This window comes from Chiloscyllium punctatum, chromosome 37 (genome assembly GCF_047496795.1).
Source record: "Chiloscyllium punctatum isolate Juve2018m chromosome 37, sChiPun1.3, whole genome shotgun sequence".
Classification (NCBI taxonomy): domain Eukaryota; kingdom Metazoa; phylum Chordata; class Chondrichthyes; order Orectolobiformes; family Hemiscylliidae; genus Chiloscyllium; species Chiloscyllium punctatum.
The window spans coordinates 15,171,185-15,191,617 of record NC_092775.1 but is presented as its reverse complement, the minus strand read 5'-3'; the positions used below and the strand labels follow the sequence as shown (position 1 = coordinate 15,191,617).

Here is a 20,433-nt window from a genome sequence, read left to right as displayed (position 1 = left end):
CTAGTGAAGCGTTGGTGTTCTGCCCTGCTTGCTATTTGTGTGTCTTGGTTTGTTGTGGTGGGTGATATAATTTCTGGTTCGGTTTCTGAGAATTTGGTAAATAGGGTCCAGATCGATGTGTGGGTTAAGAATGTTTCAGTTTGAATGCCAGGCCTCTTGGAATTCCACTGTGTCTTTGTTTAGCCTGTCCCAGTAGAACAGGTGTTGCTCCTAGTCTGTGTGAATGGCTACTAGTGATAGTTGGTCATGTCTTTTGGCAGCTAGTTCATGCTCATGTATCCTGGTGGCTAGTTTCCTGCCAGGTTTGTCCAATGTAATGTTTGTTGCAGTCATTGCAGGGTATTTTGTATCTGATATTTGTTCTGTTGGCTGTGGGTATCAGGTCCTTTCACTTCAGTAGTTGATTTTGTGTGGTAGCGTGAACAATGCAGCTAGCCTGGGACCGGCCAAACAAAGATACATTAATATAAATGGAAATTAAAAAACCATACACTTGCAATGTGGCATATTCTTCTGCTTCAGAATTCTAAAATCATGAGAAATAATTCTCAGCTTCAGAGTTACTAATTAAAACAAGATATACTGTACACCATTTAAAAACACTTCAGAATTAAAAATATCAGTATTTTTAAAAAAACCTTTTATTGCATTCCACAACAGCCAATCTTGCGACCTGCAGATAAATGCTGCAAATCTCTATAGATCAAATATTAACACCATTTCTATAATTTTCCCATAGCAACAATCCTCAAAATGAAGGATTTCATTCAATCATTTGAAAAGCCAAGGGACAGATTCAATCTGGGATCCCAGAGTGGCAGTGAACTTAGACCAATTCTTTAATTTTACAGCATAAGGATATACATTTAAAAAGACAATACAGAAAGCTAATAATAGTCAATAAACAAACATACAAATACCATCAGATATCCCAGCCACCAAATTAAATGGATATAAAGTTTACATCATCAGTCCAATTTAAACGTTTGAGGTATTAACATACAAGTTTAAAACATTAGGGCAGGTACTATAGGCACTCAGTTTTATACTATTTATAAGCAAACCCCTTAAATGATAATGCTAGGAGTAGAGTACATGGCAATTGGGCAACAATCTGTTGTGGTTGCTTTGACAGCTTGGATTATGCACCGATTCGGGGCTACTTTAATGTAAGGCATTACAAATAATGCTTCAAAATCTCTGAACATTATGTTCCCACTGATCAATATTGCTACATTTTTAATGTTACGGAGAATATTTTAAAAAAGATTGAGTCCATCACTAGCAGATGCTGAGCCAGAACAATTTGACAGGAATTTCTAGCTCATGCAGCTAATTTGACACCAGCATCCATTTCAGAGTTCATTAGTAAGGACCTGCTAATGAAAAATTAAGGCACTTCAAGGCATTTACCGTGGCTACGTAAAAAATGATCTTCTATACATTCACATGAACGTTATTTCAACTTAGAAGAAATTACAGAATTGTTGACATGGGACAAAATAAAACATCTCTCTCACAGTGCAGAAGTTAGGATTGTATTGTGTGACTGAGGCAGTCTAGCAGGTATATAATATCCAACCAGGAATTTGAAAACGGGATAGCAATTCTTCCATTGCTTTCTAAAAGCCGTATCCAGGTTTTGTTCCTGATGTTAACTGGGATTCCAGCCTTTACCCAAAGAGATACTGGAAATAAGTGTCCAAAACCAAATTTTCCATGACTTGCACATAAAATTCACAATAAGTGAAAAATGTTAAGAGCATTTGATTAGAAATATTGGGCAAGTTAGGGTAAAGTCATTTCCATTAGTGGGATTGTTGAAAGCAAGGGGTTATAAATGAGATGGTCAACAACAAATCCAATAAAGAAACTTCTTTATTCAGTGATGAAAATGTGGAACCTACTTCATAAGCTGGTTGAAGCAAATAGCACAGGTCATTCAAGGGGAAAACTAGGTGCTACATTTGCTGGATATAGTAATAGGTTCAGAAGAAGTAACATGTAAGGAGACTCACGATCCACACACTAGCATACGCCAGTTGGACCAAATGGCCAGTTCCCTTCACTAAATTCTACATGGAGAGATATGAACATTTTATTGAACATAACCTATGAAGCACCATCTGGTTCCTACTGGAGGAATTACGTACGTACATACGTTTCTGAATTTAGGAACTAAATGCAGTTGTGGTGACTAAAGAAAATTCCTCTCCTTTAAAAATTGGAAAGTCAACCAATATGGTCAACTTCAGTACATCAAGCTACAAGAGAAGAGTTAAATATCAAAACTGTAATCTTCAATTGCAAATGAGACAGCGCATTGAATATTTTCACATGCATGTTTTATATTAAGCTTTACAGGTTTTTTTTTTAAAAGAATGAACCACCTTAAATACAAAATTTGAATTTACAACCAACTCAGAATGAATCCAATTTCTTTTCAGCTTGCTGCATCTACCATCACTGGCTCTTAGGATTGCTTCTCTCTGTTCATATTTTAACATTGTCACTTTTCAGTCCTCATTTATCACACCCATAATTTGTGAAAAATCAAAATATTAACAAGGTACTGTAGATTCAGAAGGAAAGAAAGGCTTGCATTTATATATCTTCATGACCTTGATGCTTTTAACTCATTGAACAGCAACTTCTGCATCCACCCAAGAGGGCAGACAGGACTTCATTTTAATAACTCATCCATTAACTAGCAGGTTACTAAGTCAATGCTCCCTTAGTACTGAATTAAAGTATTATCCTAAACTTTGTACTCAGGACTTGAGTGAGACTTGAATCAGGACTCAGTGGTTATACTGCTACCCACTGAGCAACACCTGAAGTACAGTGACAAAGGTAGTTTATTCAAAAAATATTGACAACTTTTATTTTAGAGGGCTCAAAGTGTCACCTATGGAAATAGTTGTCCTCTTTCATACAAGGCAATGCTAGTAAGAACAAAAATCATAGTTTGACTTGATAATTGAACATTCTATAGAATCACAAATCCTTTTTTTAAAAAAAAAAATCCTGGTTACTGATGTTAAAACTTGGCTAAAGACTACCAAAGTTTGATCAATCACTAAATAATCCACACACAACATGGTGAAAAATAAATCAGATGCGAATTGAAATAATGTTTAGTTACGCAGTGCCAACGAAGCCAATGCAGATACCTCCCTGAATCCCAAAACTCTATTCCTGCTCATTAACTCGCTACCTCTCACATTATACCGGTCCAGCTCGTGGCTAGGGAACTTGTTCAAGTGTCGACTCCTTGAGAGAATGGCAACCATGCTGTCCAGTTTGGAGCGAATGGTGATGTAATGGAACTGGCGTTCTTTGGTGAGTTTCTGGAAGCAGTTCCTCAGTGTGGAGTTGGTGCTGTGGAGACCTGCGTGATGATAGCTGGCAGAATTATGACATTGCTGACCTTCAGAGGTTGTGGAAGATGAAGAACGACTTGAACTATCACTGGACTCTGTAGGGGAGGGAGGAGGCTGACCGGGAGTGTCAGTTGACTCTCCAATGGCTGGACATCCATCTGTATCTGACTGCTCAGTGACTGACAATGGAGCAGGAGCAGTCAAAGTTTCAGCCTGTGCACCAATTCTGGTACAAGTGTAGGTCTGAGTGGAGCTCGATTTTGACAGGAGTGCAGTTTGAGCTTCCACATCCTTCAGCACAATACAGGTTTGTGTGGAAGTGCTGTGCATGACAGTCCCTGGCTGTACCTCCAGGTCAGTCTGTATAGAAACACTCTTCACATCCTTGGTTCTATGAGGGGCTTTGTCACTGAGAGTAGATGTTTCTGACACATGGCTATCTGCTGAGCCAACAGATGTTTGTGAGCATGGCTTTTTCTCAGCTGTTTGGTCCACAGCCTCGTGTTTACACTTTAATGGAGAACATGGCACTATTTGTCTGTTGATGGCATTGCTGGCAGTGGGCTGTCTAGACACCAACCTCTTTGCTGCAATCTCTTCATAGATGGCACAATTTCTGAAATCTGCTGACTGGGTTGGTATTGGCTGTGACTGGGCATACAGGATTCGGAACTCCTCATCGTAAAACTCAGACAACTGTCCTGAGAGCACAGTCAAATTACTGCGATTCAGCTTCCCATCAGTCCAAGTAAAACTGCAGAAGGAAACCAACAGCGAGGTCAGAAAAAGACAAACACTGATTATACAAGTTACATGCAATGATTGTTCCAAGGACTGATTGCAGAATAACCTTAAACTAACCAACAATTTCCAAAGCAATTCCAGCTCCTCTGTCCCAAATCTAGCCCAGGAGCAGGTGACTCTTTCGGAGGCTCATACCACTGGCTGTTGGGTGCCCCTTCCAAGTGGTTACTCTTAACTAACATTGAATCATACACACTGAAGACATCCAAACCTGACGTCCTGCTTCCCATTTCAAGAAACAGAAAGTCAGTTGTGGCATTCAATGTTGCAGTCAGATGACCAACTTAGTTATACATAATATTGAATAAACGAGTAAAAAGAAATCTTCCATCAGAGAAGTAAACCTAAAGAGAGCGAGCAGCAGATATGGGTGGGAGTGCAGAATATCTATCACTCACACTCACTTCCAGACAAAGAGCAGTCCTAGAATCTTTCTTTCATTACCCTCACCCATTAAAAAGCTTTGGGAGGCTAATCAGACAATAATATAAAAAGGAACTAAAGTAGAACAGAACCAGCTATTTGACTGACTGCAAACCATACAGAGAATAAAATAAAAATAACATTTAATTTTCACCTGTAAGAGCCTGTGGCTACTTTATCACAATCAATTAACATGAATTTTTCATGAACTCTGCCGATAACCTTAGCTCCTGTTCTTGTGCAATAAGTGCATCCCGTTATTGTGCGGACTCTCATCTTCTGCAAGGAAAGCAAACAAATGCATTTGATACCAGGCCAAAATGAGCAAACCACAGAGATACACTTTTGTGATATATCCCCATCTCATTGGATAAAGAGACTGTGTACAGAGTCATGCTGGACATGAGCCAGAGAACAACAGGCCACTATCATTAGACCTTGATGCCTGGATTTGGGAAATGGTAAAATAGTCTGTTTCTCCTCCTAAGCATAATCAAATAACATCAGATTTTGCTGCACATCTATAATAACACATGACTAACATTTTGAATATTCCTGCTTTCTTTAGCTGAGGACTTGCCCTTATCATAGTTGAAAGGATATTAACTGGATCTGTCCTGATTCCCACACTTCAACTCTCAGCCCTCACCCTCCTCCCAGCCTCAGGTTAGGATGCAGTTTTGAATCCCACAAGACCATCTACACAATGGGTCACAATCCTCCAGCATGACATCATCAAAAACGTGTCTTCCCTTCCCCTCCTCTTTCTGAAATCTAAAGGTATTATTCCATCTGCCATAGCTGGAACATTACACAAGTCACCTTCCTCACCAGCCCCCCGCTTCCAACACCACTTGGCCTTTCACCTTCCAAGCCCTAAAACAATCCTTCTACAGGAAGCAATGACTAGAACAGCCCCTAGGGTAGGGTAGGGAAAATCAAGGTGACAACCTCAGGCCCCAAGCTGGGGCTCTCAGCATTGGTAAAAACTGGAAATCAAGGAGAGGAGTCACCTTGAATAGGTGAGGGTGGCATCTTGTTTTATTTTTGGTTCAGTGCGGAAGTTGCAAGGCATCATTACCACAAACGAGTTTTACGATCCAGTTTTGAAGAAGAGTCATTGGACTCAATGTTAACTCTGCTTTTTGATGGTGCCAGACCTGCTGGGTTTCTCCATTGCCTTGTCTTTGCTGTTGAAGGAGCTTTAGGAGTCTTAATGATTAGATTAGATTACTTACAGTGTGGAAACAGGCCCTTCGGCCCAACAAGTCCACACCGCCCCGCCGAAGCGTAACCCACCCATACCCCTACATCTACATTTACCCCTTACCTAACACTATGGGCAATTTAGCATGGCCAATTCACCTGGCCTGCACATCATTAACAGAACAGAAGGAAAAGCTAGAGAGCTTTGGGAGCTGGGACGAGATGCTACTGTACAGTATGATCTCAGGAGAAGGGCCCAGTTGGTGGAATTTGCCCTAGGTATGCAACCCCTACAAATTCATAGAATCCCCACAGTATGGAAGCAGGCCATTTGGCAACAGGTTCACACCAACACTCCGAACAGTATCCCACCCAGACGCATTCCCCTACCCTATTACTCTATATTTACCCCTGACTAATGCACCTAGCCTACACATCCCTGAACACTATGGCCAATTCACCTGACCTGCACATCTTTGGACTATGGGAGAAAACCCACACAGACACGGGGAGACTGTGGAAACTCCACATAGGCTGGAATCGAAGCTGGGTCCCTGGCACTGTGAGGCAGTAGTTTTAACCACTGAGCCACTGGCATCACCCCATTTTCTCCGACAATAACTTGTATTTCTCTCAGTTCAGTATACTGTACTTGCTGCTCACAATACCATCTCCTCCATTGTAGGGAGTTCACTTTGTTGATCATCTTTATGCATTCCATAAACTTGACTCCAATGTTCAATCCCATAACTGGGTCCCACTCTCTCCTTGGCCTCCTGCATCAGGCTTTTGATCTCAACATTTTGATCAACAATTTCATATTGCAACCTCTGTCCCATCTTTCCCTCCCCACTCCTTTTTTCACATGTTTCACGTTTATCTTTTTCTCCTCTCTTGTTTTTGTTTCAAGACAGTAGCTCTTCTTCATTCTGCCATTCACACCACCTCCGGCCAACTTTTGTTTCTTTACTTGTCCCATTTCCACTGCCTTTGATTGCACCACAACCTTTTTTTTCGCTATTTAAAATTTCTTCCCATCTATCACAGACCTTGCCTTTTGCTTTTTTGCAAATCCATTCCTATCCCTTCCATTTGCTTAAAACCTATGACATCACTAATTTTTCCCCAATTCTGGCAGAAAGTCATTTATTTGACAATGTGAACCTTCTCATCCCCTTTATTAAAAGAAAAATCACACATCAACAGGTTATAGTTGAAAGAGGCTTATTTGGAACTACAATCTTAGATGAAGAAGCAGCACTCCGAAAGCTAGAGCTTGCAAATAAACCTGTTGGACTATAACCTGGTGTTGTGTGATTTTTAAACTTTGTCCACCCCAGTCCAACACCAGCACCTCCACATCATGGCTACCATCCCCTAAGTCACTGAGTATTTTTGGTGGTTTCTGTTTTAATTAAATAAAAAATCTAAAGTTTTAAGCAAGTTTGATTTTTCTGTGGATGGCTGAAATTGAAGACAGAGACACAGTAACAGAGAAAAAAAAAGGAATTTGCTGGTGAAACTCAGCAGGTCTAGCAGCACCTGTAGGGAGAAAGCAGTGTTAATGTTTCGAGTTCCGTGACTCTTCAGAACAGAAGGCACAGCACATTGGTATTGCATTGGTCTGTGGGAGAATCAGGTTTTGTGCTCATTCTTCTAACACGCCACAATCTTAAATAATGTCGGGAGGGGACGTGAAAAGAACAAGTTAAATTTTTCAAAGCAGCAAGCAATTGGAGGCAACTGAAAGCAGGATTTGTATGGAAGCAAATGGAAAGCAATCAAATCAGTAAAATAGCAGTGGTTAGAAAAGAAAAAAAAAAGCTGCTTTTTAAAAATACTATAATAGACAAACAACAAAAGCTATACAGTCTCCAATTCCTACTTGTCACAATGACCACAGTGAAAAGTCAATCCTTTGCCAGTTCATAAGTAATTATCATAGGACCACAACTTTTTGGAAATTTATTTATGGGATATGAACTGTGTGGACAAGACTAACATTTATTGCCCATTCCCAAGCTATCTTGTGGCGGTGGTGAGCTGATGTCTAAAACTGTTGCAGTCCATGCTGTGCTTACAGAGTGCCATTAGGGAGGGAGTTCCAGGACTTTGATCTAATGTCAGTGAAGGAAGAGGGATAGAGGATCCTATTGAATGGCACAGCAGGCTTGAGGGGCCAAATGGCCCAATTCTGTTGCTATTTCTTACATAGCTAAAGTCAAGATGGTATGTGGCTGGGAGGGGCCCATTCTGATGGTGTTTCCATACACCCACTGCCTTTGCCCTGGAATTGGAATGTCGTATCAGTGAACCTTTGGCATGTTGCTGCAATGCTGTTCAAGCAGGCTGCTTTATTCTGAAGCATTAAAGAATCTTGGATATATTAAGGAAAGTGGGAAACTTTCCATCACACACACTGACTTGGACCATGAAGATGATGAACAGGCTTCAGGGAATCAGGAGATATATTAGTTACCTCAGAATTTCTAGCCTTTGGCCAGCTGTTGTAGCCATGCTATTTACGTGACTGGTCCAGTTCAGTTTCTGGTCTAGTTCCTCTCCATCTCTGGGCTTCGGTAGAAAATATACAGTATAATATTTCTTTGGTGCACAAAACCACGATTCTCAAAAATCTTCCCATCTTTTCCTCTTTGCCCTGAACCTTTTGAAGTCCTGCACATGTTCTTGATGCACAGTGGCTACGTTTTCTGACAAAGGTGGCATCCTAGATCATCTCCATTTAAACAGAGACTTACCCTCTCCTCCTCCACCTGGACACCAGCATCCCGACACATTTTCTGAAAGAGTGGGAGGCTGGATTGATCAAGCAGGATGTAAACGGGGACACGTCTCCTCCGGCAAGCCTCATGGAGGTCCTTGAGAATGTCGATATCGGTGAAGGTGTCCATTACCAGGGCAATAACCTAAAGGACCAAAGAAGAGGAAGACAATATTGGAATTTGATATTTCAAATTTTTGTACGGAGTTTAGCTTGGGAGGATGGAAGACAGATAAAAGGAGATGTACTTTTGCAATCAGAAATAGCCAAGCCCATTCCAACGACAGTCATAACTCCTCTAGAATAGGTTTGACATTGCCCAGGAGTGCATCACATTTTACCTTATTGGGAGAGTAGCAACTGGGACTGCAGGAAAGGTGATTTGGGTAGCATTTACTGCAAGAACCATCACAGCACATCACTACTGAAGTCTTCTCTCCTGTATAATTTATCATGGATACTACAGGCTACCTCATTCAAGTAAAGGTTTCAGAATTTGAACCACTGCTAAAAGTTAGCTGATAAAATACAAGATATATTTTCTGCCAGCCAGCACACTCCTCAGAAAGACTCAAAAGGTCTTAATGAAGCAGTGCATTCTTCTTCCCTGGACTTACAACATGACTTGCCACCCTCAGGACACAGATGTGGTTGCAAACTATGCAAGTGTAATAAACACTATTGCAAAGAGGGGAAATAAAAAAGACAAGGTGATCAGATAGCTAAACTCTGATCATCTCTTATTTGTTTGACCCCAGTTGTCTGAAGAGTGCAATCTTTTAAATTATATTTTAAGAAAGAGGCCATAACTCATTCAGCCTTCATAAGATAAGAGAAAACCCAGATGTTATTCACTGTGTGGGCCATTAGAAGGTGATGGCTTAACTCATATTGAGCTAACTTAGGCCTTGATGTGAAATTGCGAAACCCAAGCCAGCACATAGCTAACTGATGTACAGAGGGTGGAGGTCACCACTTACCTGGCCTGTAATCAACAGGTCAGAGTAGAGAAGGTCATTCATTCTAGATTGGGAATTTATTTAGAGTGAATTCTATGACTCTATGAATGGATGACTACCAGCTCAAGCCAAAATATAAACAGTTCATTCATACAAAGGATAGTTGGGCTTGCATTTACAAAGCACCTTCATAAAGGGGCTCCATTGTTCAGCAACATCTCATGGCTCAACTCCATATCGCTGTGGCCTTTGGCCCATATCCCTTAATACCTTTGCTTATTTAAAATTAACAACTGATCCAGCATCCACTGACATTTGTAGAAGAGCGCTCCAAACCTCTACCATGCTTTGAGTGTAGAAGTGGTTTCTATCATCTCTTCTGAATGGTCTGGCCTTAATTGTTAGATTATGTCCCCTAGTTCCTGAATCCCCACGAGAAAAGATAGAATAGATAATGATAAACTATCTTTTCCTGTTAATATCCTGAAGGCTTCAATCAGGTCACCTTTTAAACTTGTAAATTCTAAAGAAAACAGGCCTCCTCATAACCCCCAAAGTCCAGGGGTTAAGTTATCGATCTTGTAAACATATATTTTACTCCAAGGCCTAAACGTCCTTCCCAAGGTGTAGTACCCAGATCAGTTCACAGTACTCCATGTGGGGTCTAACCAGGATTTTGTATAACTGCAGCATAACTTCTGCATCTTTATACTATAGGTCCTCTGATACAAAAGCTGGTATTTCATTAGAAGCCTTGATTATTTTCCGCACCTATTTTGTGGTATTTTAAAAGATCCATGCAGTAGAACCTAAAAGTCTCTTTGGACATCCACTGTATTTAACTTCATACCATCGAGTAAGTACACAGATTTGTTCTTTGTCACCCATCAGCCTTTGCTTCCCACTTCTGCCAGTGGAGTTCTGTTGTGAATGCAGTAATGCCTTGCATAATGAAAAGTTGATTTGAATGCACTACACTTTGAATTCATTCTGTCCACCACCAGCAGCAAATTAATCTCCAAGATGCGCTACAGCAATTCAAAGCTCCTTCTGCAGCAATTTCCTAATCCACAACCTCCGCCATCGTGAAGTACAATAAGTGGAAATAAGCATCAGACCGTACCAAGTTCCCTTCCAAGTTACACATCATTCTTATTGGATCAAAATCCTGGAATTTAGTCCTCAACATCACAGACTGCAGTACTTTATAGTTTAAAAGACATCAATTATTGGATGTGGGCGTTGCTGACTGGGCCAGCATTTAATTACCCAGCTCCAGCTACCCCCAAGAACAGTGTGGTTTTTCATCTTTTGTGAACTGCTGCACTCCTCAAGGTGTAGTTCCAGCTACACAGTGTTGGCAGGGGTTTAAAACAAAAGTTCCAAGCTTTCAAAAACAAGATTTTAAAACAGTGATACAGTTCTAGGTCTGAACAATGGATGGCTTGGAGTGGAACTTGCAGACGGTGGTATTGCTGCATCCCACACATGGAAGGACTTTGTCCCAGGTGGCAGAAACCACACATTTGGAAGGTGCTGTCAAAGGAGCCTCTGAGTTGCTGCAGTGAAGCTGGTACACACGCTGCTATTGACCAGTGGTAGAAGGAGTGAATGTTGAAGGTGTTAGATGTGTTGCCAAACAGTTTGCTTTATCCCAGATATTTCTGAGCTTCTTGAATGTTGTTGGAAACAAATTAATTGAAGCAAGAGATAATATTTCATCCTAATTTATGCCTTGCAAATGGTGGTGATATGTCAAAGGGATGAGGAGTTGAATTACTCACTGCAGTATTCCGAACCATTGTTCACCGTCCCCTTCTCAAAGGCAATTTGCCAGTAATTCTTATATCCAATGAACCAGTGGGAAAACACCCTCCTAAAAGAACCACATGGGGAGCTATTGTGGCATTGGCTGTGAGCTAGCAGCTCTAGATTCAAGTCCCACGCAAGGATTTGGTGGCGAAAGAAAGTGCATCAATAACGTGGCCAATATTAATCCTAATGGTCTGCCAATGGCGGATGGCAAGAGGCAGGGAAAAAATGTCTCCTTGACAGTTTACTTGATCTGAAGTGATTCAACTCCAGCTGTAACACTGGTGACAGCTTGTTCCAGGAGAAACTAGCAATGGAAACAGATGGCAGCATGTGCTTTACCTACTTCATTGAATTCAATTAGTTTAGTGTCACATGTGTCATTGGAGAATCAAGGGTTATGAGGCGAGGGTAAGAAAATGGGTGTGAGGAACGTGGAATCAGCCATGATCCTATTGAATGTTGGATCAGGTTCAATGGGCCGAACAACCAACTCTTGTCCCTACTGTTAATGGTGTAGGTACAGGAGAGAGCCAAGGAAGTTAATAATCTGATATTCCAGTCTGAGGTTATTGTACACCATTTCTCTAAGGCAGCTGATCAATGTGTACATTGATATTTTACAATGGGTTTGAGAGAGCAGAAATCCAATCTCGAAGGCTCACATGACGGAAACCTTATAAGCTTTGCTCTTTGTACGTTAGCGCATCTATTACACAAGAGTGAATCACTGCACTATAATGTATTCCCACAGACAGAATCACTTCTGTACCACACACACCCAAACACGATGTTCCTTATTTATTACGATCAACCTTGCTATCTCCATGGCAACAATAGCAGATTCCAGTAACTGGAACTGGAGGGCATTGTGCTTTTTGTCCTGTTACTGCCATCAAGTCAGCTAACATTTCCACTCCTTCCATTCACTTTAGTGGGTCAATTTACCTTCTAGAGCAGTTTGAATCAAGATTGTTTTATGGCATCATACAGGATTCTGTTCATGCTAAAGAATGAATGTAATGCCATTTCCACATTCCTTTCATGACTTCGGGATGTCCAAAAGTTCTTTAAAATTTATATAAAAAGTGTCTTCAATATATGGAAACATCTCAAGAGGCATTATAAAACAGAATTATGACATGAGCCACAAAAAGATATCAGGTCAGATGATCAAAAGCTTGACTGAATGGGTAGGTTTTATAGGGACATCTTAAAGGAAGAAAGCAAGATACAGAGGCAGACATGTATGGAGAGGGATGCCTGAGCTTGGAGCCTAAGCATTGGAGGTTAATTGGGAATGTACAAAAGGCTAGAAGAGCACAAACATCTTGGAGGGTTGTGGGGCTGTAAGAGGTGACAGAGACAAAGAGGGGGGCAAATCCATGCAGTGATTTGAAAACAAATGAGAATTTTAAAGACAAGACATTTGACTCAAACAAGCTAATTACCTACTTTCATAGTTAAGAGCATCCTGCATCATGGAAAACTCTTTCCCCTTCACCTGACATGTATGCCCTGTAGTTTTGGACTCCCCTAACCTGGGGAAAAGACCTTGACTATTCATCCTATCCAAACATCTCAAGATTTTATAAACCTCTATAAGATCACCCCTCATACTCTGCTCCAGGGAATACAGCCCCAGCCTATACCACTATAGCTCAAACTCTCCAACACTTGCAACATCCTCGTAATTTTTTTCTGAACCCGTTCTGATTTGACAACATTTTTCCTATAGTTGGAAGACCAGAATTTAACACAGTATTCCAAAAGTGACATAACTTTTAAAAGGGAAAGATTTAAAAGGGACCTATGGGGCAACTTTTTCCACCCAGAGGTTGGTGCGTATATGGAATGAGCTGCTGGGGAAGTGGTGAATCTGGTACAATTACAACACTTAACAGTCATTTGGATGGGTATATGAATACGAAAGGTTTAAGTGGGATATGGGCCAAATGTAATTTGATTAATTTAGGATATCGGGTCAGCATGGAGGAGTCAGACCAAAGAGTCTGTTTCCATGTTGTATATCTCTATGACTCTATAATCGCTTTAGGTTTTGTTTGAGGCACAGGATATTAGGGGAGACTCATCTAGCTATTCTTAGAATATGCCTTGGGACCTTGTCCACTCAAAAGGGGCAGCGGTGTTAGAAGGCACTTCCTGCATATCCAGTCCTCCCTTGGTATCGCACGGAAAATATCACCCTAGATTTTGTGCTCACGTTTCTGGGCCTGGGTTTGAACTCTCAGCTCTTTGACTCAGAGGGGAGGGGGCTACCAATAGGTAACTTGCTTATTTCCTCTTAAAGGCACTATGTAACATGTCATCATCTGCTTCCAGCATTTTCTGTTTTTGCTTTTGATTTCCAGCATCTTTAGTATTTCGCACTATTTTTTTTGCAGAAAATATCTATATCCACACATTTCGCCTGAGGCACAGAATAAGTAACTTGACAGTTTTAAAACCATGCAGATAACATTTAAATATCTGACATCAGCTTGGTTCATAAGAACTCACAGTTTAGAAAAACAACCAAAGCAGACACTGAATAAGAAACATGAGCCATATCTGCTTCCACTACAGGTGTTAGATGACTAAATGAACAATAGCTTCTGCGTCACCTGCAAAATTGATACTAAAGAAGTTCTGACCTTATTGTGCACAGCAGGATCTGTTGGGCAATTAACCTATTTTTCTAATCAACCTGTTCAGAGATATTATTGCACACTTTTGGAGCGTGGGACTAGAAGCTGGCCTCCTAGTCCGGTGGGACAGAACATTACCATTGCGCCACAAGAGGGTCATCAATTAATCAGGACACAGAAGAGCAAATCAGCCTTTCATTGACGTAACAGGTTTTAACTGCAATCTTACCAAATGCACAGATGATAGTTTTTTTAAAATATTATTCATTCGCAGGATAAGGGTATCACAGTATCTGAGCTACGTTTGCACAAATTTGTCACAAAACTGACAGACCAGATTGGTATGAGTAGGTTACTTGTCTCATTATAAAACCAATACGCTAATTTACCAACCACAACAGCTCTAGCTCCATCAACTAAATTCCTCACATTCACTATTATCAATACACATATTTTCCAAATATTTCTCTTCTGAAATTTCAGGATTACTTCTGCACCTCTTGGAATGCTATTCAGTGTGAATTTTTTTTTAAAAAAAGTAGAATCCCTACAAACTGTAAACAGGCCATTCGGCCCATTGAGTCCACACCAACCCTTCAAAGAGCATCCCACCAGACACACCCCTATCCCAATATTCTGACCAATAAAGGAAAGCATACCAAACACCTTCTTCACTTTCTTATCTACCTACGACTCTACTTTCAAGGAGCTATGAAGCTGCACTCCAAGACCTCTCTGTTCAGCAACACACCATGGGACCTTACCATTAAGTGGATAACTCCTGCTAAGATTTGTTTTCCCAAAACGAAGCACCTTGCATTTATCTAAATTAAACACCATTTGCCACTACTCAACTGACTGGCTCATCTGATCCCGTTGTAATCAGAGGTAACTTTCTTCATTGTCCACTACATCTCCAATTTTGATATCATCTGCAAACTTACTAACTAAAGTTTAAGCTCACATCTAAATCACTTATATAAAATGACAAAAAGTAATGGACTCAGCACCAATCCTTGTGGCACTGAACTGGTCACAGGCCTCCAGTCTGAACAACAACTCTCCTCCACCACCCTCTGTCTACCTTTGAGCAGGTTCTGTATCCAAATAGCTAGTTCTCCCTGTATTTCATGAGATCTAACCTTGCTAACCAGTCTCTCATGGGGAAGCTTGTCGATCACCTTACTGAAGTCCATATAGATCACATCTACTGCTCTGCCCTCATCAATCCTCTTTGTTAATTCCTCAAAAAACTCAATCAAATTTGAGAGACATGATTTCCCATGCACAAAGCCATGTTGACTATCCCCAATCAGTCCTTGCCTTTCCAAATATGTGTACATCCTATCCCTCAGGATTCCCTCCAATAACTTGCCCACCACTGACCTCAGGCTCACTGGCCTATAGTTCCCTGACTTGTGCTTACTACCCTTCTTAAACAGTGGCACCAGGTCAGCCAACCTCCAGTCTTCCAGCACCTCGCCTGTGACTATCAACGATACAAATATCTCAGCAAGAGGCCCAGTAATTACTTCCCTTGTTTCCCCACAGAGTTTGAGGGTACACCTGATCAGGTCCTGGGCATTTATCCACTTTTATGCATTTCAAGGCATCCAGCACTTCCTCCTCTGTAATATGGACATTTTTCAAGATGCCACCATCTATTTCCCTACATTCTACATCTTCCATATCCTTTTCCACAGTAAACACTGATCCAATGAGTGCAGACGTTGGGAGGTCATTTTGCGGCTGTACAGGACATCGGTTAGGCCACTTTTGGAATATTGTGTGCAGTTCTGGTCTCCTTCCTATCAGAAGGATGTTGTGAAACTTGAAAGGGTTCAGAAAACATTTACAAGGATGTTGTCAGGATTGGAGGAGTTGAGCTATAGGGAGAGGTTGAATAGGCTAGGGCTGTTTTCCCTGGAGCGTTGGAGACTGAGGGGTGACCTTATAGAGGTTTATAAAATCATGAGGGGCATGGATAGGTTAATAGGCATGGTCTTTTCTCTGATGTGGGGAGTCCACAACTAGAGGGTGTAGGTTTAGGATGAGAGGGGAAAGATATAAAAGAGACTTATGGGGCAACATTTTCACGCAGAGGCTGGTGCGTGTGTGGAAGGGATTGCCAGAGGAAGTGGTGGGGGCTAGAACAATTGCAACATTTAAAAGGCATTTGGATGGGTACATGAATAGGAAGAGTTTAAAGGGACATGGACGGGTGCCGGCAGGTGGGACTAGATTGGGTTGGGATATCGGGTCGGTATGGACGGGTTGGACCGAAGGGGCCGTTTCCATGCTGTACATCTCTATGACACTATCCCTGTAACCCTGTATTTCCCACGGCTAATCCACCTAGCTTGTACATCCCTGGGGGCACTGGGGTAATTTAGCATGCCAATCCACCTAACCTTTGGAATATGCAGGAAACTGGAGCACCCAGAAAGTCATGCAGACACGGAGAGAACGTGCAAACTCCGCACTGACAGTCAACCAAGGCTGGAATTGAACCCAGGTCCCTGGCACCATGAGGCAGCAGTGCTAACCACTGAGCCACTGTGCCACCCCTCATCAGAACATCATTCTCATTACAGCATTCAATGAGATCATGGCTGATGTCTGGCCGAACTGCATATGATGTCTTTAGCCCATATCCCTTTGCTTACCAAAAACATATTTATCTTAGATTTAAAGTTAACAATGCATCCAGCATCCACTGCCATTTGTGGAATAGAATTCCAAACCTCTAACACAGTGTGTGTGGAAGTGCTTTCTACCATCTCTCCTGAACTGTCTGGCCCTAATTCTCAGACTATGCCTGAGCTATTCCTGGTATTTAGCTTTAACTGTCTTGGAAATTTTTTTTCCCCCTTTAATCTTTGAAGGGGACGTAGGACCCATTATGAAGGTTTGTATTATTTACGGATCATAAATTCCCCTTGAAGTGGATGGCTTGCTGACCCATTTCAGAACCAGCCATGGTGCACGTTGGCCAAAATAGGCAAAGATGGTAGATTCATTCCTGAACAAGAAAGGTTTTTACAACAATGGATGGCCACCGTTATATTAGACATTATTTCATATTCTCAGATTTAGACATTCAATTTGAATTGCCCCAGTTGCCATGGTGGGATTTGAACCTATTTCTCCAGCCTATGGAAGTTCTGGATTACAAAGTTCATTACCTAAACCTTTGAGGAAATGGTGGGGAAATTGTTCCCTGGTCCAGAATCAGGGAATTCTGTAGTGGGCAAAAACAAGAAATACTAATCATTCCAGCACTGGGGAGCTTGAACTTCATTCTGTACCTGAAATAGTGGCTTTTGCACCCAGGCCCTGCTAACTAATGTAGACCAAGTAAAGTGCTGAAAGTGAATCCTGGAGGACTCTATGCATTCCACCAACACCACTGGCTGTCTCCTGTCAGCTTTTCCTTCCACTGGCTAGATCAAGTCTCTTAAATGTAGCTCTATATTTTTAAAAAAGTTTCCATCTTCAGTATATAACGTATATTAAAGCTTCGACGAACTAGATTCTAGATTGAAATGAAAGGTCCAAAATGAAACAAATTCAGGTTAATCATATGCCCCCATTTCAATACCTTCTCTGCCTTTCTGATGAGCTTCCTTATCGCCTCCTTGCAGCTGTAGATGAGCTCCCCATAGCTGGGCTGGAAATAGACCTCCACCTGGGTCACCCCCCGGTACCAGTTGCTCGGATAGACTGGCCACCCAATGTCCAGAACAGGCACCTCAGTGTCCGAGGCATCGGGGAAGTAGGTCCCCGAGGAGAGGTCATTGGACCCGGTGAAGGACTGCTCCAGTGTCTGACTCTCCAGCCCAGGGGGGCTGATGGTGGACTGCAAGATGCTGGCGATCTCATCGGCCGACAGGAAGCCCTGTGCTCTCTCCCTCTTCAGGAAGGCGCTGTAAGCCCCCTCGCCGCCGGCGATCAGCTCTTCCAAAGCCAGGCGCTGGGTCTCGCTGTAAAACTCCCGTAGTCCCAGCTCCTGCCTGGGAGCACCGCACCACCTGGAAACGATCGGCAGGTCATCCAGGCATTGGGAATCATTCATGGTCACGGTCCACCTCAGGCTGGAGACTTCAGACCCAGAGTCTGCTATTAGCGTCCCCTTTCACTCCAGAGACAGGGAGTCTTCTGCTGGTGTGCACCCACAGATACGGGGAGTCTTCTGCTGGTGTGCACCCACAGATACGGGGAGTCTTCTGCTGGTGTGCACCCACAGATACGGGGAGTCTTCTGCTGGTGTGCACCCACAGATACGGGGAGTCTTCTGCTGGTGTGCACCCACAGATACGGGGAGTCTTCTGCTGGTGTGCACCCACAGATACGGGGAGTCTTCTGCTGGTGTGCACCCACAGATACGGGGAGTCTTCTGCTGGTGTGCACCCACAGATACGGGGAGTCTTCTGCTGGTGTGCACCCACAGATACGGGGGTCTTCTGCTGGTTTGAAGAGGCAGGAGTCCGATTATACTTTTTTTTAACAAAAGCAGCCACATTCCTTAGCTCGCTGCTTGTCTTCCATTCCACAATTGAAACTCACCGACAGACTATTCAAACCCACAGCCGACGAGAAGTGATTGGCTACAGCGAAAGCCGTCGAACCAGTTTCCCGGCTGCGCCTCCCACCCACTGTTAATTCAGCACTCTCCCTTTTACTCTTTAACGGATTCTGACAACAGTCCCATTGCGATTGGCTGCTGGTTTAAATTCATCCAAAAACAGCTGGGGTTTTTCCGCCCACTGACTGACGGTCTATTTTAAATTTATGCTTTCGTATCTGATCCAGTCCAGGACATAAAAACGTGGACAAGTAGCAGCCCTTTTCGAGTTTTACTCCAATTGCAATATTTAGTACGGAGTCGCCAGTCTGGAGTTCAGCTCAAGCCTAGGGCAAGAGGGGCATAATCTCAGAATAAAGGGGCGCACATTTAAGATAGAAATGAGGATTTTTTTCTCTCTCTCTCTCTCTCTCTGAGGGTTATGGAGTGGAATCCTTTAATATAGGGGTTTGTTGAGGCTGACTCATTAAGTATATTCAAGGCTGAGAGATTTTTCTTTAATCGGGAAGGCGGACAAGGTAATGGGGAAAAGACAGGAAAGTGGATTTGAAGATTATTAGTTCTGAAGAAGGGGCACTGGGCTAGAAACATTAACTCTTTTTTTTACCTCCACAGATACTGCTAGACCTGCTAATTTATCCAATTTCTGTTTTGGTTTCAAACTTTCAGGATTATTTTTGAGGATTATTAGTTTGATCTCAGAGAATGGCAGAGCAAATTGGATGGGCCGAATAGCCTATTTCTGCTCCTCTGTTTTATGGTTACCTCTGCTTCTCTGCACAGTTACTGGCTGGCACGCTGAGTTAATTTTTGTTCTGATTTCAGATTTTACAGCAGTATTTTAATCTTGTATTACTTTACAGGAACACTGAATAAACACCAAAAGGACTGCGGATGTTGTAAGTCAGAAACAAAAGCAGAAATTATTGGAAAAGCTCAGCATACTTTCAGATCTGCTGAGCTTTTCCTGCAGTTTCAGTTTGTTAACAACCTTCTGGGACTGGCCAGGGATTAAAAATTATCTTTTTGGTTAAAACCCATAGTGACATTAAATAAAACTTATTATTTATTTTCTTTTGAATAGGTACACAATCAATTTTTAAAGATTTTTTTTAAAAAGCTGCACTTCATGACTCTTCCATGGCTGGGAGGATGTGAAGTAGTCCAGAGGTAGGGACTTTTTTTAAAAAAAAACAACCTACTCAGACACACCTTTAGAGCAGGTGGATCTTGAACCCTGGCTTAGAAATAAAGATACCGCCAATGCAACCCCAAACTCGCCCTCAAGTTTATTCGCTGTAAATTGGTGATAAGGGTAGGTGGGGCGAAACACTCTCAGTTAAGATGAATCCAATTGGTTCAGAAAATCTATTCACTCTCCAATTGGCTGTTGAGGGTCACTACTTCTGGACAATAAGCCAATTGTAAAAGTGTTGGAGGTGGGGTTTTGGACGTGTGATGAAACCTCCTCAGCAGATCGGGCAATACTGGAATAACCAATACACTGCAGATCTCTTTTTCAATTCATGTTTGAGGTGAGGGACACCGTTAGTGTCCCAGCTGAGTATCCCCTCACGAAGTGCAACCAACTCCAGCTCCTTGAAGACAGGGTTAGGGAACTGGATGAACTCAGGATCATGCTGGAGGCAGAAATAGTTATAAATAAAAGCTACAGGAAGGTAGCTACTCCTACAAATGAAGATACTTGGGTGACTGTTAGAAGAGGTAAGAAGCAGTCAGTGCAGGGATCGTCTGTGGCCATTCCTGTATAACAAGTAGACCATTTTGGATACTGTTTGGGGGGAATGACTTACCGGCGTAAGACATGGGG

At 42.1% G+C, this 20,433-nt stretch overlaps 1 protein-coding gene across 1 annotated transcript; it reads right to left on the bottom strand.

The window, feature by feature from the left end:
* Positions 1 to 623: 623 nt before the first annotated feature.
* Positions 624 to 18,650, bottom strand: fam83d (family with sequence similarity 83 member D). Its single transcript, XM_072556331.1, has 4 exons — positions 17,619 to 18,650; positions 8,576 to 8,743; positions 4,765 to 4,889; positions 624 to 4,137 (listed from the first exon to the last, which is right to left on the bottom strand). The coding sequence occupies exons 1-4, from the start codon at positions 18,090 to 18,092 to the stop codon at positions 3,138 to 3,140; spliced, it is 1,767 nt and encodes a 588-aa protein (XP_072412432.1). The 5' UTR covers positions 18,093 to 18,650; the 3' UTR covers positions 624 to 3,137.
* Between the last annotated feature and the right edge of the window lie 1,783 nt (positions 18,651 to 20,433).

Bases quoted from the DNA above. Each gene is read 5' to 3' on its own strand.
- fam83d (XM_072556331.1), bottom strand. From the start codon at position 18,092: ATGAATGATTCCCAATGCCTGGATGACCTGCCGATCGTTTCCAGGTGG. The intron at 8,744-17,618 runs GTATTGAAATGG...TTGGTCCTTTAG, and splicing joins TCATCAGAAAGGCAGAGAAG to GTTATTGCCCTGGTAATGGA. The intron at 4,890-8,575 runs GTAAGTCTCTGT...CTTTCCTTGCAG, and splicing joins TCCAGGTGGAGGAGGAGAGG to AAGATGAGAGTCCGCACAAT.